Source organism: Hemitrygon akajei, chromosome 6, assembly GCF_048418815.1.
Source record: "Hemitrygon akajei chromosome 6, sHemAka1.3, whole genome shotgun sequence".
NCBI lineage: Eukaryota > Metazoa > Chordata > Chondrichthyes > Myliobatiformes > Dasyatidae > Hemitrygon > Hemitrygon akajei.
In genome coordinates, this window is record NC_133129.1 from 128707421 (window position 1) to 128724846 (window position 17426).

At 42.1% G+C, this 17426-nt stretch overlaps 1 protein-coding gene across 4 annotated transcripts in view; it reads left to right on the plus strand.

The window, feature by feature from the left end:
- pidd1 (p53-induced death domain protein 1) overlaps window positions 1-17426 on the plus strand; it is a 67086-nt gene that overhangs the window by 21129 nt on the left and 28531 nt on the right. For all 4 annotated transcript variants that reach the window (XM_073049232.1, XM_073049235.1, XM_073049233.1 and 1 more), the window contains exons 7-11: window positions 172-282; window positions 3940-4122; window positions 4289-4436; window positions 5715-5850; window positions 11218-11368. In XM_073049232.1, the coding sequence (XP_072905333.1) occupies window positions 172-282; window positions 3940-4122; window positions 4289-4436; window positions 5715-5850; window positions 11218-11368 (729 nt within the window). The remainder of the gene's footprint in view (window positions 1-171; window positions 283-3939; window positions 4123-4288; window positions 4437-5714; window positions 5851-11217; window positions 11369-17426) is intronic.

Consider the following 17426-nt stretch of genomic DNA (forward strand, 5'->3'; position numbering starts at 1 on the left):
TAAGGCAAGTTATTGTTTAGTGCCTGATGTAAGGCATAGAAGAATATAATGTTAATGCACACAAATAGGATTAGTATAGATGAGCAAAAGGTTGACGTGGATGTGTTGGGTACAAGGGCCCATTTCTGTACCATAGGACTCTATTACTGTGACAAATTTCCCTTTGTACAGGAAGTGGTTATTTGGATGCCATATATTTCTTCTCGTTCTGACCACAAAAGAGAAGTTGTGATGCGAACGTTCAATGGAAGCTGGAATAATTTGGAGACCAAGGTTTCTAAGGTACCGGGTAATTAGTCATGCTCATAATTATAAAAGTGTATTTAATGTTGGAAGATCTTTCGATTGATCAATTCTTCAAATAGTAAATGTTAGAGGTGTACTTTTTAGTGTTACTCACTTTATATCTTGCTGTTAATTATGTGTATAACATCTTTGTTAGACTTGGGAGCAAATCAAATTATGCCAGCCAAGGCATTTGTGCAAAAAAATTTTGGTTAAAATAGAAATGTGGAGGTGATTGGCTTATCTTTCATTCATTTTCATCAACGGGTATGACCAGCATTTCTTGGCCATTTCTAATACCGCATGAGGAGGACTGGTGGCGCGCCTTTTTGAACTAATGCAAAACTTTTAGAGGAACAACTCCCACAGAGCTCGAGGGGAGGGAGTTCCTGGAATGTTTGTAACATCAGAGGAAGAGTGATTTAATCCAAAATCATGACGGTGTGTAATTAAGAGGGGAACTTGAAGCTGGTGGTTTTTCTAAGCACCTACTGCCTTTATCTTTCCCAGTGATAGAGATTGCGGGTTTGGGAGGTGCTTTTGGAGTAGCCTGGGCAAGTAACTTTACCTCGTTTTGTAGGTGGTGCACCCTGCAGCGGCTGTGTGCCAGTGTTAAAGAATATTTCAGATGGTGGATGGGTGCCAATCAAGTAGGCTGCTGTGTCCTGATGTGCGAGCTTCTCAAGAGTTGTTAGCGCTGTGCTCGTCTGCTGTGACCGTGTTGTGAAAGTACACCCTCCACAAGGGGGCAGCATTGTCCCCAAGCCACTCTTGATATGAAGTTGCTGTCTGAAACAGTGAATGAACCGTTCTTTCCTCCACCAGGAGTCGTGGAGCAGGTCAGAGTTTGTCCAAGAGCCGATTGATTGATTGACCACCTCCCCTGTAAAATCACAAGCCTTGCAGATGTCTTTGCTTGAGTTGCTTCGTAACTTCTGCATTAGTGTAAGCTGACAAGGTAGAAGTGCTGTGAATCCCCTCTCCTCGGTTAACACAATGCTACTAAGATGTATTAGTGTGTATGCTTAAGATTGGGGTGAGATTTTGTGCATGTTTTGTGGAGAGCCTGATGTGTCCATGTTCTGTGCATGAAATCCTTTCTCATTGTGCAGGTCAAGTGCATGGCTTATAGACAGCAGACAGAAGCTGAGTCAACAAAATCGCAAAAAAAGTGTGGTGGCCCTGTCCTGTTTTGGCTAGGTTTTACTGTTACATACATGCATCACGAAATTAGTGCTATATGATCATTGGAGCTTTAATGGGAAATAACCTTTAAAGGACAAAAGCTATCACGCAACATGAGAATTGCTTAAAAATGACTGTACATCACATACTAGTGTTCTAGGTTTAAGGCATTAAATATATTAAACTATATATTACCTCTTACCATTTTAAATATTGATTTACTCCACTATGTTTTTAAGACTAATTAGCATTAATGAACAAACACACACTGCTGGAAGAACTCACGTCGAGCTCCGTGCTATATACATCAAAAAGTAAATTGAATGAATGTCTGTACTCACGATCACGCAAAAGACCAAATGATCAGGAGTGTTGCTGCTGTTTAGCCGACATCTGCACCGCCCTCCAATGTCTTCTCACGGTTACTCTGTTTAATACTTGAAAGAAAAGTCACCTTTTCAGCTTATTCTCATGAAAATGAAATAAAATGTAGGCTCTGAATTGCCTTTTACTCATATCTTACCTGACTAGACTACTAGTTAAAACAAGATCACAGAATTCGATATATATAATGGGCAGTATGGTCCTTTTCAGTTGTGCAGTGTTCAAATTTACATTTTGAAACCAATTATGAAGTTGTTCAATATTCTTAAAACCTTTGCTAGTTACAAAATTGCAGATGCAGCAGCGTGAATACAGATGCATAAATTCCAGATGAGTGAGTTTACTGTAGTAGAGTGGAGGGCTATCAAGTGCTTCCAGCAACATTATTGATAGAAAAATATAAAGGAATCATATAAAGTATATTATATCCTTTCCGATGGCTGATTATATTGATCAGACATACACATGACATTGGATCAATTAGCTGAATACATTAATGATTTCCTTAATGAAGCAGGTCTCCTCCACGATTACAATTGTAAGTGACTTGGACAGATCTCTTTTGCAAGTAGATTAATCATCGTAATGTGTGGCATTTAATTTGAAAGAAGATTGTGTGCTGCATGCTATTTTGGGTCCTTGTGGTATTAGCTTATTTCGTGATTTGCTCGACAGTATGTCTTACGAGCTCTGTCATCTGCACAATACAATTGGCTGTCGTTCTCAGGGACTGCACACGTTCTTCCACTGTTTGAACATGATCTTACTTGAGGAAGTTTGCTCTGTCTGGTTTCTTTTGGTAATTGTACATTGGGGTTGTATAGTGTGTTGTTTGTGGACTACTGAGCTACTTACATTTGTCTCTATCATTTGGATGATGTCACAGAATTCTTTAATAGTAGTCATGGTGATGGAGTTCCTATGGTTACAACAGAGTTCCCTAGTGCCAGGAGAAAGCACATGAGGAATATTTTCCTACTGGATGTAGAATTAACTCTACTTTCCAACACAAGATTAAGATCCATTATCTTCCATTGTGCTCTGATGTTATTTTTTTTTCAAAACCATTTAGAGAAAACGTCATCATTCCTGCCACTAGTAAAATCAAATTAAACATTTTCTTCTCCAATTTCCATTACATTATCTCATAGTTAATTGCAACAGAGACAGCAGCAACACCAACACATTTAAGTAGCACTTCATTTGCAACAGCGCAGCAGTTAAGGAGCAATGGGATTGGTATAAGTAGGGAGTGGATTATCATATGGTGGCCTGAAGGCACCTTTTTCTAAATGGCATGCCTCTGGGATTGAAGTAGGGAAGAAGTCTTTGTACAGCTACTATATTTAATTTTGAGGATTTTTTTTGTTGAATATATCGCAAAGGCCAGAATTTTTCAGTATAGAAACAGTTTATGGATTAAAATTTGTTAACTTGCATTGACCAGAACTGTACCAGGCCGAATTTGGAGTATTGTGTACAGTTCTGGTCACCGAATTATAGGAAAGATGTCAGCAAAATAGAGAGAGTACAGAGGAGATGTACTAGAATGTTACCTGGGTTTCAGCACCTAAGTTACAGGGAAAGGTTGAACAAGTTAGGTCTTTTTTCTTTGGAGCGTAGAAGGTTGAGGGGGAACTTGATAGAGGTATTTAAAATTATGAGGGGGACAGATAGAGTTGATGTGGACAGGCTTTTTCCATTGAGAGTAGGGGAGATTCAAACAAGAGGACATGAGTTGAGAGTTAGGGGGCAAAAGTTTAAGGGTAACACGAGGGGGAATTTCTTTACTCAGAGAGTGGTAGCTGTGTGGAACGAGCTTCCAGTAGAAGTGGTAGAGGCAGTTTCGGTATTGTCATTTAAAGTAAAATTGGATAGGTATATGGACAGGAAAGGAATGGACGGTTATGGGCTGAGTGCGGGCCAGTGGAACTAGGTGAGAGTAAGCGTTCGGCATGGACTTGAAGGGCCGAGATGGCCTGTTTCCGTGCTGTAATTGTTATATGGTTATATGGTTAAAATTAGCATACTTCCAGCTACGATTTAACAATGTATTCTATTTTAAAACTACCTTTTTCTATGCAGTCACGACGTATGGCCAGTTGCAGTGTGCTCCATTTCTCCTGGTTCATCGTTATTTCACGACTGAAGGAGAATAAGTGCACTGTCCCAACTGAAGGAACCCGACTGTTCTCGTCTGTGGATCCTAATATCAAGGTGATCTTTCCACCCGGGGCAGTGAATGAGACTCGCACTGTGAAAATGCAGGTTTGTGCTATGTGTTTCATTTGGAGCACTAAGAATGTGACTGTATCTGACTTAGCTCCATCCTCCAGTAAAGGGAATGGCTTCCTCTAAAATTGTACTTTTTCCCCAATTTGTTTTCTTTTTGTTTGCCTTGATGCTTCTAACATTGCCTTGAATTCAAACATAGGTGTTCCCCGTTACCGTAGAGGAGTTACATGAGCTCACAGATGGTCAGCACTCTCTTGCAAGCCCTCTGCTCTACCTGTCACAAAACTCAACGGATGACTTTCTGAAACCAGTTACGATTCAGCTTCCATTGCCCTCTGGGATCTCAGGTCAGTGTTCTGAAACACTGGTGAATGTTAGTTGGTAGTTTCAAATCTTAGTGATGAAATTTTAAAGTGAATGCTGGAACGGAGACAGTTGGGATGTTTCTATCAAAACTTTGGTGGCAGTAATACACAATGAGAAGGCTGTCGATAAATTACTTAGCAATTTTCGTTTATGAAGTCAAGGGTTCCATAAAACCATGGCACAAAACCGAAGAATAAATCCACTTGAATAACTGGCCAATTCTGGACACCTTGATTTAAGATGGAAATCAGTGCTTTGGAGAGAGTGCAAAGAGCATTCACCAGGACTGTTATTAAATGGAGAAGCCATAGCTGCTCACTTTGGAGCAGAGGAATGCCAGATTTGTAAGATGTAGTCACACTCGTACTACTTTGTTAGAATCGTGCTATTTGCTCAGTTTGGATTGTATCCATTTTGAGTCGTTGTAACTTTGAGGATGATCAGTATGTCAAAGATCTGTCGATTTATAGTATTTCTGATACCTGATTATGTTGCAGGTTCTGCGATTGCTGTTCCACTGAGGCATGACAAGTTTAACAATCTTGCCATTACTACATCAGACACCAAGTCATTTGGGCATTAAATATGTATATTTCACTGAAGTTCACCATTAACATAACTTTTCAATTGCCTAATTATGGACTAATCAGTCTCCTGTTTTATGCATGCCTTCTTTGTCAAGTCGGAAAAAAATTTAGGCTTGGGTACATAAAACATTTTCAGTATGGTCACTAGGATGGCTGCTGCAGTTATCAAAAATGTTACTCCCAGTACAGACAGTTCACCACTAAGTATTCGAGAACTACGCTATACATCTCACTATTCTCTCCTAGCAGAACTGTTTGTAGACGCTGATAATTAAAATGAATGAGAGGTCATTTATGTTTGCTGGTGTCCTTCATTTAAGAAACATTTTCACAAGTACAGTGCTTTAGATGCTACCTAAAATGATACTTAGTATTTATTTCCTCATTTATTCTTCCAATTATGATTTCTTCTCTCTCCCCCCACCCCCAACTCATCATCCTCTAGCTAAGAGGACGTGCCCATGGTTGAGAATAGAGTGTGAGGACTTTTGCACATCTGTCCTACCTGAGTAATAAGGAATTCAAAACTAGTGTCATTTTTTAACTACATTTTCTGAATCCTTCACTGTTTATGTTCTGTAGCCTATTTAGAATCAGTAATGATAGTCACTTTTTTAAAAGAAAAAGTATTAAAACTAATTTTGTAATTCTTCAACAAAATCATTGACCAAGGTTTTACTCTGGACCATTCCAAAGTTCATTTACTTCATGGAGATCCAGAGGTTCAGGACTGGATGGACATTACAGATCAGGTGGTGCTGGAATTCACTCACCTTTACGCCATTTTTGAAGTTCACCATTTTTCATGGTAAGACGTGTAAAGAATGCCATTTGTAGTATCTGTTATTAACCATGCATCACTGGGAAAGCTGGATAAAGTGTTCCCATAAATGAACCACGTAGAGCTGCAGAGCGGTGGAATACAGAAACAGGCCTCTTACCCTACTATACCCATACCATGCTTCTTGAGTTATTGCAGTGGTAGTTCTACAAGTGTTTTTTGTTAGGGAGCTTGCAGTTTTGTCCCAGCAGTAATAAGGAAAGCCTTATATTTCTGAGTCTGGTTGGAATGTAACACGCAGGAATTGTAGATGATGGAATTCCCAAAATGAGGTTCTGCTTGTCCTTCCAACACCCAGCTAAATCCATCAATAGAAACTGCTGGAGTGTAATGTGTTAAAATAGCCCTCTGGCTTCTGGAGGCTTTGAAACATACAAGCGTAGAAATGTTGATAGAGGTTTTAGCTAAACATCCTGATGCATTTTCTGTGCATTGGCATTCAAAATGAGTAACTGCTGAGGAGCCTAGGCTGGAAGTAGCTTGGGCGTAAAACCCATTCTTTTTACATGCAAGCACGGTAATTTGTTTAAACCAAGATTTCAGTTATGTAATTACATTAAAATACCATTGCTGCTCGGATTGTAATTGAGATGAATGACTGATTCTGAAATAACAGTTTAGTGCATAAACTAGATCTTGACTTAAATGAGGGACTTTAGCATTCTCTAGTGAAAACATTTCAAATAGCAACCTTGGGCGGGGCTGTAAAAATAAACCATTATTACTTCCAGGAGCTTCAATGATCGTAAAATATGTGCTTGACTTTTGGGATTTTCCTGCTTTTCACTGGAGAAATGATATTCTATATTTTCTTATATTTCTGTGGTTGCCTCATAATATTGTATTTCAAAAGTAATTAATTTTGTCCTAGAGTCAAAGAGCCTTACAGCATCAGAGGCATCTTTGGCCCAACTCTGCATGATCTTGTGTTATCACATTTCTGCTTAAATTGATTATTTACTTCTTATACTTCATGCCCTAACCTTCTGAATCTCCACTTTGTTCAGGAAAGTTTACAACCTTCCCTTTATTCTACAGCTTAATAATTGCAGTAGATGATCCTCTTCCTTTTGAAAAATGATTTATCCCATTCACGTTGTATCCTGAGCTCCTGTTTCAGGGTACACCCACTGTCATGGACTACCAGCATAAACACCAGCTAATGTTGTACACATATATTCATATGTACAACGTGCTACAGATGTTTTCATTTTCACAGTTACTGTCCATTCAAATGTTTTCTCATATAATATTGTTCTGCATTAAATTGATACATGTGGTATATTTACATAACATACATAAAATATGTTTTAATGTTATCATTTCAAATATTTAAATCCACATTATTCCTGCTACTCCCTGTCATTCATGGGCCTCCAAAGAAGAAAAAGCTGAGTTTAGGAACTTCTAGACTTAAGTATTTAAATAAGATTGACACTTTAACCCAGCCCACTGGAAACCAGAATGGGAATGGAAAAAGAGAGGGAGGGAAGTCATAGAGTCGATGAAAAGTACAGATACTGACCATTCGGCCCACCTAGTCCATGCCAAGCTATTTAAACTCCTATCAACCTGCACTGGAAACATAGCCCTCCATGGCCCCTACCATCCATGTACTGTACCTATCCAAACTTTTGTTAAACGTTAAAACAGAGCTTGCACGCACCACTTGTGCTGGCAGCTCATTATTCATTCTCACAACCCTCTGAGTAAAGAAGTTTCACCTCATGTTCCCCTTAACTTTTTCACTTTTCACCCTTAACCCATGACCTCTAGTTGTGTTCCCAGCCAACCTCAGTGGAAAAAAGCCTGTTTGCATTTACCATATCTATACCCCTCATAATTTTGTATACCTCTATCAAATCTCCTTTCAATCTTCTATGTTCCAAGGACTAAAGTTCTAATCTTTCCTTATAACTCAGCTCCTCCAGACCTGGCAACGTTCTTGTAAATTTTCTCTGTACTCTTTCAACCTTATTTACATCTTTCCTGTAGGTAGATGACCAAAACTGCAGCAAATTAGGCCTCACCAATGTCTTGTACAACTTCAACATACATCCCATCTCCTGCACTCAATAATTATGAAGGCCAATGTACCAAAAACTTTCTTTACAACCCTGTCTACCTGTGACGCCACTTTCAATGAGTTATGTTCCTGTATTCCCAGGTCTCTCTGTTCTACCGCATTCCTCGGTGCCCTACCATTCACTTTAAGACCAACCCATACTGGTCCTATGGAAGTGCAGCACCTTGCACTTTTCTACATTAAGTTGTATCTGCCCTTTTTCAGTCCATTTTTCCAGCTGGTCCAGGTTCTGCTGCAAGCCATGATGGTCTTCCTCGCTGTCCACTATACCTCCAATCTTGGTGTCATCTGCAAATTTGCTGATCCAGCTAAGCACATTATCACCCAGATCATTGAAATAAATGACAAACAACAATGGACCCCACTCCAGTAGACACCAATGTCTAATCCAATTTACTATCTCATCTTGAACGCCAAGTGCATGAACCTTCTTGACCAACCTCCCATGCAGGACCTCATCAAATGCCTTGCTGAAGTCAATGTAGACAACATACACTGCCTTGCCTTCATCAACCTTCCTGGTAACTTCCTCGAAAAACTCTATAAGATTGGTTGGGCACAACCTACCGTGCACAAAGCCATGCTGACTAACCCTAGTCAATCCTTGTCCATCCAAATACTCATATATCCGGTCCCTTAGAATACTTTCCGATAACTTTCGCACTACTGATGTCAGGCTCACCGGCCTATAATTTCCTGGTTTATTTTTAGAGCCTTTCTCAAACATTAGCTATCCTCCAGCACTCCGGCACCTCACCTGTCAGGATGATTTAAATATCTCTGCTAGGGATCTCAAAAGAAACTTAAATCACCCTTTCTGAGAAATTACTGGAAGTTAGAGAAATCAGTGCTCACACCACCAGGTTAGAGTCTATGCAGAAGGAGTAGCTCACACCTGAGTTTGTCCTCGTCATGGCAGTAGAGGAGGCCATGCACAGATATGTCAGAATGGGAATAGGAAGTCAAAGTGAAAGGGGTAGCCACTAAGAGATCCTGTCTTTTACTGTGTACAGAGACAAATCAGTCGCCCCTCCCCCTTTTATTTCTTTTTCCATTCCCCATTCTGGTTACCTTCTTATTCCTTCTCCTCACCTGCCCGACATCACCCTCTGGTTACCATCTTCCTTCCCTTTCTTCCATGGTCCACTGTTGTCTCCTATTAGATTCCTTCCACATCAGCCACCTCTTTCACCTTTCTCCTACCAGCTTCTTACTTCATCTCCCCTCACCTACACACCCACCTTCCCTTCACCTGGACTCATCTATCACCAGCCAGTCTGTCCACCTGCTCCTCCCCTTACCTTGTTATTCTGGTTTCTGCCCCCTTCCTTTCCAGTCCTGATGGAGGTTCTTGGCCCAAGATGTCATCTGTCTGTTCCCCTCCAAGTGACCCTTCCATCATGCAATAATTATAGGGTCTAAATGATTGTTCCTGGCACCTTATGCTTTTATGCACAATGAGAATTTTCTACTGGGACGGCTTATAGAAGACTGGCTCGTACTTCTGCACAGCACCTCCAATGTGGCCTTTCCAGGGCAGAAAATTCTCATGTGCATTTATTCACAGGGTATCAATCCACAGCATGTCAGACATTGCACCATATCTGAAGACAACATTTGACTGGAGCAGCATAGTTGAAAATGTGGAAGATATTCTAAACTTATGACATTTATGTACAAGTGACAGGTAGGATGGTCCATCAAACTTCACGCACCCTCATGGTAGTTAGAGTATTGTGACAAATCTTTCCACCATTGAGAACGTAAGGGTAGATAGGAGGCCGTCCAGTCATTTGAGCCTGTCAAAGTCACAACTAATCTTTTTCCAATAGTATCCCATGATTCATTAATATTCAGAAAGCTATCTGTTTTGAATAATCTTAATGACTGAACATCTACAGCCCTTGGGGGAGAAAATTCAAATTAATTAATCTCTTCCTTCCCATCAGCCATCCATCCTCCACCCCCTGCAGCCCAAAACACTGTCATGGGAGGAGAAATCCACGGCTCAGGTGGCAGAAACCCCAGAGCCAATAAGTAAGATAATTCCTTGGGAAATTACTCTCTGGAACTGTCAAACAAACAAGATCAGCCTAGCAGATCAGATCGAGCAAAATTGCCATGTGGCTCTCCTCTGTCTAGATGAATAGTTTCCACTTAATACTTCACATTAAATATTCAGACACCCACTACCAGTATGTATCTTCCTTGTTCAAACTTTTAATAACAGGACGTTCAGCGTACTTGGCAATCTATTTTCAGCCTGCTTTGATGTTCAATAAATTTGTGGCTACATTTTCCCTCAGTGCTACATTCCTCTACTGCTCCGAGTCTCTATGTTCCCACAATGTCTAAAAATCCCTTGGATTTCTTCCTTAAATATTCTCAAAGATCAAAGTAAATTTATTGTCTAAGTGTGTATGCCATCATATACTACCTTAAGATTTGTTGCCTTGCAGGCATTTATACAGGGAAAAAAGAAATACAATAGAATTTTCCAAGAAATATACATAGATAAAGACTGACGAAGATCAACGTGCAGAAAGAAGACAAACTGTGAATAAAAATACTACTGAGAACATGAATGAAAAGAGTTGCTGTAGATCATAGTTTAGAGTAGTGGTGAGTGAAGTTAGCCACTATGGTTCAGGAGTCTAAAAGTTGTAGGGTAAAAACTGTTCCTGAACCTGCTGGTGTGGAACCCAAGGCTTCTTCAGTAGAGAATTCCAAAGAATCTCAACTTTTTGGGTGAATAAAAAATACCTTCTCATTTCTGGCCTGAATGGCTGACCCCTTATTTTGAGACTGTGGCTCCTGATTGTTGATTCCTCAACCAGGAAAAATATTATCTCTGTGTCTGTCTAGTTGACCCCCATAAGGAGTTTGTTCATTTCAATGACATCAACTTATATTCTTCTAAGTTTATGAGAATACAGTCCATGGCCACTTGATCTCCTCTTGTATGACAAATCTGCAGTCCAATGAGCAAGAGTATATTCTATAGGGTGGGAGATTAAAATTACACAGATGCACAAATATGCAAATGAAAAAATATGTGGTCGTGGGCTTGGTGAATTGAGCGTTTGGTTATTTTTGCCACTTGGGTTTGTAACAGTCCCCTTTTCACACATCCTCTTTCCAAATATTTTCTCCCTTTTCTATCCCCTAAGCTATTGAAAGTTGCAAATGTGGCTCTGGAGATTCACACCAATATGATGAACTCGCTGTTTTCTGTTTGCATTAATCAGGTACTGGCTGTGGTACACAACTAAAACGTATGTTGGTGGAATCGCTAAAAATGTGTATGAACGCCTGAGAAGGTGGCAGGTCAGTTTTCTGGCACTGCAGAGAAAGAGGGATCCAGAGCAAGTTCTGCTCCAGTGCCTTCCCAAACATAAGGTAGGTCTTACTAAATGAGAAAAGGCTTGCACGTATCAGTTCCTTCTTGTCCTTAAGATAGTTCCAAATAACTTGCAGTCTCTAATATCACTAACTTAATGTGGAAAATGCACCACTTTAAGGTTCCACTGACATCAGTGTGAGAATGACTTGATAGTATGTTTTTAATGAAGTTGAATTTAGAATAAATTATTGTCACATGTGTTAAGATACATGTCAGTCTCGCTCTTTCTGCCGATGCTGTCGGAGGATGGTGCCAGAGTAAAGTTGAATCAACATGGTTTGTAGATTGGACTCTGATTCACATTCTGTTTTCTGGTCTCTTTTTTTTTGTTACTACCTTTTGGGCGATTTTTGAATCGAGGCAGCTTGCAGGTAATGAACACTGAGCTGAACTGAAATCTGCCTTTTGATTTTATGTTTTATATTCCGTGCTTTAGGTAATTTTTTTTTGCTGCCGTTTGCACGATTTGTTTTTTCTTGCACGTGGGGGAGGGGGTTTTGATGTTTTTCTTTGAAATGGTTCCATGGTTATTCTTTGCTTCGTGGCTGTCTGTGGGAAGACAAATCTCAGGGTTGTATACTGCGCACATACTTTGATAATGAATGTACTTTGAATACAGTGTAGCTTCTCTGCCATCCAGATCATTCCATACATGAGAGAGTACGAAAGGAAAGCATCAGAATCAGAATCCGGTTTATTATCACCGGCAGGTGACATGAAATTTGTTAACTTAGCAGCAGCAGTTCAATGCAATACATAATATAGACGAAATTAAAATAAATAAAGATAAAATAATAAATAAATAAATAATCGATTACAGTGTATGTATATGGAATAAATTAAAAATTGTGCAAAAACTGGAGATAATATATATTAAAAAGTGAGGTAGTATGCAGACTGTAGTGATAGATTTACTGAGAAAATCCGAATCAGGTTTAATATCACCGGCATACGTCATAAAATCTGTTAAATATATGGCAGGAGTACAATGAAATACATGATAGATAAATATAGAGGAAAATATTGAGTTACAATGTCTATTAAATAGTTAAATTAAAATAAGTAGTGGGAATAAAACAGAAATAAAGAAGTAGTGAGGAAGTACCGTCGGCCCTCCTTAACCGCGAGGGATAGGTTCCGGGACCCCTCGTGGATACAAGAATTCGCGGATGCTCAAGTCCCTTATGCAACCTCTCTATCTGGTGGACCTTAGGACCCAGCGGAACCCCAGACCTTATTTAACCTGTCTCAATGCACTGGACATTAGGACCCGGCGCCAGAACTCTGAATGCACAGTGTTTCTGTTCACAAAAATAATCACGATCATGATTGAAAATAAAGTGGAAATAATAAAGAGATCGGAAAGAGGTGAAACACCATCAGTCATTGGAAAAGCGTTAGGCTACAGTCGGTAAACGATCGGAACAATTTTAAAGGATAAAGTGAGAAAGGTTCTGCCCCGATGAAAGCTACAATTATTACTAAGCAACGCCGTGGTTTAATTATTGGGTTTTGGGGTTTTGCGTTTTTGATCCTCCGCATCAACCCGGCACGGTGGAGAGCACACTCGGGAGCGGTCTGTCCGGAGTCCTGAGAATTTCTGTTCCCAAGCCCGGCGCTGAAACATACGTTCTTAAGTGTTTTATATGCATTGAAAGGTAAAATATATACTATAGTAAGACAAACATTTGACTAACTGACACTAATGTACCTGTTCCGACTTACTTAATAAGAGAACTTACAATTTTTTTCAATCCCGATCCACAATAACCCACGCACATCCTCCCATGTACTTTAAATCATCTCTAGATTACTTATAATACCTAATACAATGTAAATGCTATGTAAAATCATTGTTATACTGCATTGTTTAGGGAATAATGACAAGAAAAAATGTCTGTACATGCTCGAACAACAAGTGCTGGAAGAGCACTTCCGGGTTTTCGCGATTCGCGGTTGGTTGAATTTGCGCATGCGGAATCCGCGGATGAGGAGGGCCGACTGTATTCATGCCTATTTAGAAATCATAAGGCAGAGGGGAAGAAGCTGTTCCTAAATCACTGCATGCATGCCTTCAGGCTTCTGTACCTCCTTCTCGATGGTACCAGTGTGAAGCGGGCTTGTTCTGGGTGGTGGGGATCCTCAATGATGGATGCTGAACTTCCTCAGGCACCACTTCTTAAAGATGTCTTGAATACCCATGATGGAGCTGACTAATTTTACATATTTCTGCAACTTACTTCAATCTTGTGCAGTCTCCCCTCCGTACCAGAGCACGAAACAACCAGTCAGAATGCTCTCCACAGCACATTTCTGTAAGAACTACCTCCTGAGACACCAGTGACTACCAGGAAGAGTCTGGTTGACAGCCTGGAAAGACAGCAAACAGGGGCGGGTGGTTTAGCAGCCCTAACCGCAGCTCCTGTAAAGGAGTACCCAAGAAGGCTATGGATCAAAGAATGGAAAGATTCCCCCGGGGAAGCCTGAGAGGAGGGGGCAGAAGAGCTTCCCAGCCGGACAGATACAAGGCTACCAACACAGTGCAATGGACAAACAAAAACAAGTATGCAGTGCATCTAAGAACCAGAGAGGCTTGAGAATCCACCGGTCAAGGATGAGGTGTGAAGAGCAGCAGAGAGCACCACAATGCCCAGATTCCCAACCTGGTGAGACAGAGGAGGAGCAGGGTCAGGACGCACCCCGCAGTACCCAGAGCCTCCATGTGGTGCAAACACATCACATCTCAGACCGTGCGGATCAGATGGCCCAAAGCCTGCCAGACAGCAGAGTGGCAAAGATTTGATGAGGACATAGATCTAGTGTTGGAGGCAGTGGCCAAAGGTGGTGTGGAGAGGAGATTGCAGATAATGACAACAGTGATCATAACTGGCAGCAGAAAGATTTGGTACCAAGGAAGAGAAGCAGGCCAAACAGCCATATGTTAAAAACAACAGAGCCACCAAAATCCACAAACATCCGGAAAGAACTTGGCACTCAAGCAACCACATAAATTGGCGAACCATCTTCGAAGCACCTTCAGTAACCTGGACAGAGAAGTTGAACTGGGAGGCTGTGATGCCCTCACCACCCCCGCAGAACCAACAGAGGCTTTTGACCTTCGAGGAGGTTCAGCAAGGAGTCAGAGCTGGCTCAGCGCCTGGTCCGAGTGGCACCACCTACAACATCGACAAACGCTGCCCCCGGCTTCTCCGGCGGCTGTGGAGAATCGTCAAGGTCGTCTGGAAGAGAGGCAAAGTGCCCAAGCAATGGAAGAATGCAGATGGAGTGTGGATTCCAAAAGAAGAGAACTCCGAGAACATCAGCCAGTTTAGGATAATATCCTTGCTGAGTGTTGAAGGGAAGACCTTCTTCAGCGTGGTGGCAAAACGCATAACAGAATACTTCCTGAGGGACAATTACATCGACACCTCCATGCAGAAGGGTGGTGTTCCAAGGGTACCAGGCTGCTTGGAGCACACTGGAGTCATCACACAGCTCCTGAGAGAGGCCAGAGAGAATAAGGGTGACCTAGTGGTTTTGTGGTTGGATTTGTTCAATGCCTATGGATCAATCCCCCACAAGGTTGTTGAAGATGCTCTGAAGAGGCACCATGTTCCTGAGGGAATCAGAGGCCTCCTTATGGACTACAACGAGTTCCACCTGAGAGTCTCAACATCAGACTGGTTCAGGCTGGAGATTGGTATCATCATGGGTTGCACCATCTCAGTCATCCTTTTCACCCTGGCAATGAGCATGCTGGTAAAATCTGCAGAGCCAGAGTGTCGAGGCCCGAAATCAAGATCTGGGATCTGCCGACCGCTAATACGAGCCTTCATGGATGATCTGACTATCACTACAGAGTCGGTGCCTGGTGCTAGGTGGAATTTTAAGGGACTGGAAAGGTTGATGAAGTGGGCAAGGATGTCCTTTAAGCCTGCAAAATCAAGATCTGTAGTGCTGAAGAAGGGGAGAGTACAGGAGAAGTTTTGTTTCTCTGTTGAGGACATTTCAATTCCTACCGTCACAGAGAACCCTGTTAAAAGTCTTGGGAAGATGTAACTCTCAGAGATAAGGTGGCAATAAGAAACACCTGTGGGGAGTTTGAACAATGGTTGCAAGAGGTTGACGAGACTGGCCTTCCAGGGCGGTTTATGGCATGGATTTACCAGCACGGTATATTACCAAGAATCTGCTGGCCACTGCTTCTCTATGAGTTTCCAATTTCCACTGTTGCTGAGGTAGAGAGGGTAGTCAGCCGCTTCCTGCGAAGATGGCTGGGTTTACCAAGGAACAGCAGCAGCATCGCTCTATACGGGAATAACTACAAACTGAGGCTCCCCCTGAACTCCACCGAGCAAGAGCAAGAGAGCTGCTACAGATCTTCAGATCCAGAGGTTGCCGGAGCAAGAGAGGCAGTGAGAACTGGAAGAAAGTGGAGAGCAGAGGCTGCAGTGGAAGAAGCTGAGGCGCGACTGTGCCACAAAGTGCTGGTGGGGGCAGTCGCCAAGGGAAGAGTTGGACTTGGAAGCCTTGAAGTCCCCCATTTTGACAAAGTACAAGGGAAAGAGTGACGAGAACCGGTCCAGAATGAAGTAAGGGCAGTTGTGGAGGAGGAGAGGACCAGCAGAGCAGTGGCAATGAAACAGCAAGGAGCCCGGACCAAATGGGAGCAGGTGATCGAGCAAAAGATCACGTGGAACGATCTCTGGAAGGTGGATCCACACCGCATCAAGTTCCTTATCCAGGCTGTTTATGACGTCCCTCCTAGCCCATCAAACCTGCACTGCTGGAGCCTTGCGGAATGACCAGCTTGCCCCCTCTGTGAGAAAACTGGTACATTAGAGCATATTCTGAGCTGCTGCCCTAGGGCTCTTGCCGATGGCCGTTATCGGTGGCGGCATGACCAGGTCCTCCGGACAACTACTGAGACAATCTGCAGCACCCTTAGCATCTGCCGGGAAACAAGTCGGTCAAGAATACCATCTTCTTTGTCAAAGAGGGGGTAAGACTGACAGAACACCAGAAAGCAACCGGGTTGCTCTTCACTGCGCAGGACTGGAAGCTAAAAGCAGACCTGGGAAAACAGCTGCAGTTTCCTCCACACATCACAGAGACTACGTCGTGGCCCAACATTGTGTTGTGGTCCAACTCATCGAAGCACGTTCTTATGCTTGAGATAACCGTGCCATGAGAAGAACACACGGAGGAGGCCTACGAGCAGAACAGAGCCAAGAATGAAGATCTGAAGAATAACTGCCAAAGAAGAGGCTGGAGAGCAAAATGTTGACCCGTGGAGGTCAGGTGTCGTGGCTCTGCAGCCAGTCACTCTGCAAAGTAAACGCTGAACTTGGAATCACGGGAGAGTGAAGGAGGAGAGCCATTTCTACCACCACAGACACATCAGAGAAAGCATCAAGATGGCTGTGGACAAAGAGGGCAGATCTGTGGGTTGCTGCCAGGGCACAGGCCGGGGTCTGATCAACCCCGGTCAGGTCGCCTGGGCGAGGGTGTACGATCTTGAAAGACCCAAAACACCTGACGATCCCAGGTAACATCACTGATGATGTGCCCCAGCTTAGCATCATGCAGGTGTTTCTGTAAGAACTATTAAATAGTTAAATTAAAATAAGTAGTGGGAATAAAACAGAAATAAGGAAGTAGTGAGGTAGTATTCATGTCTATTTAGAAATCATAAGGCAGAGGGGAAGAAGCTGTTCTTAAATCAGTGCATGCATGCCTTCAGCCTTCTGTACCTCCTTCTCGATGGTACCAGTGTGAAGCGGGCTTGTTCTGGGTGGTGGGGATCCTCAATGATGGATGCTGAACTTCCTCAGGTACCACTTCTTAAAGATGTCTTGAATAGCCATGATGGAGCTGACTAATTTTACATATTTCTGCAACTTACTTCAATCTTGTGCAGTCTCCCCTCCATACCAGACCATGATGCAACCTGTCAGAATGCTCTCCACAGCACATTTGTAGAAGTTTTCGAGTGTTTTAGTTGACAAACCAAATCTCCTCAAACTCTCAATGAAATTTGGCCTCTGTCTTGCC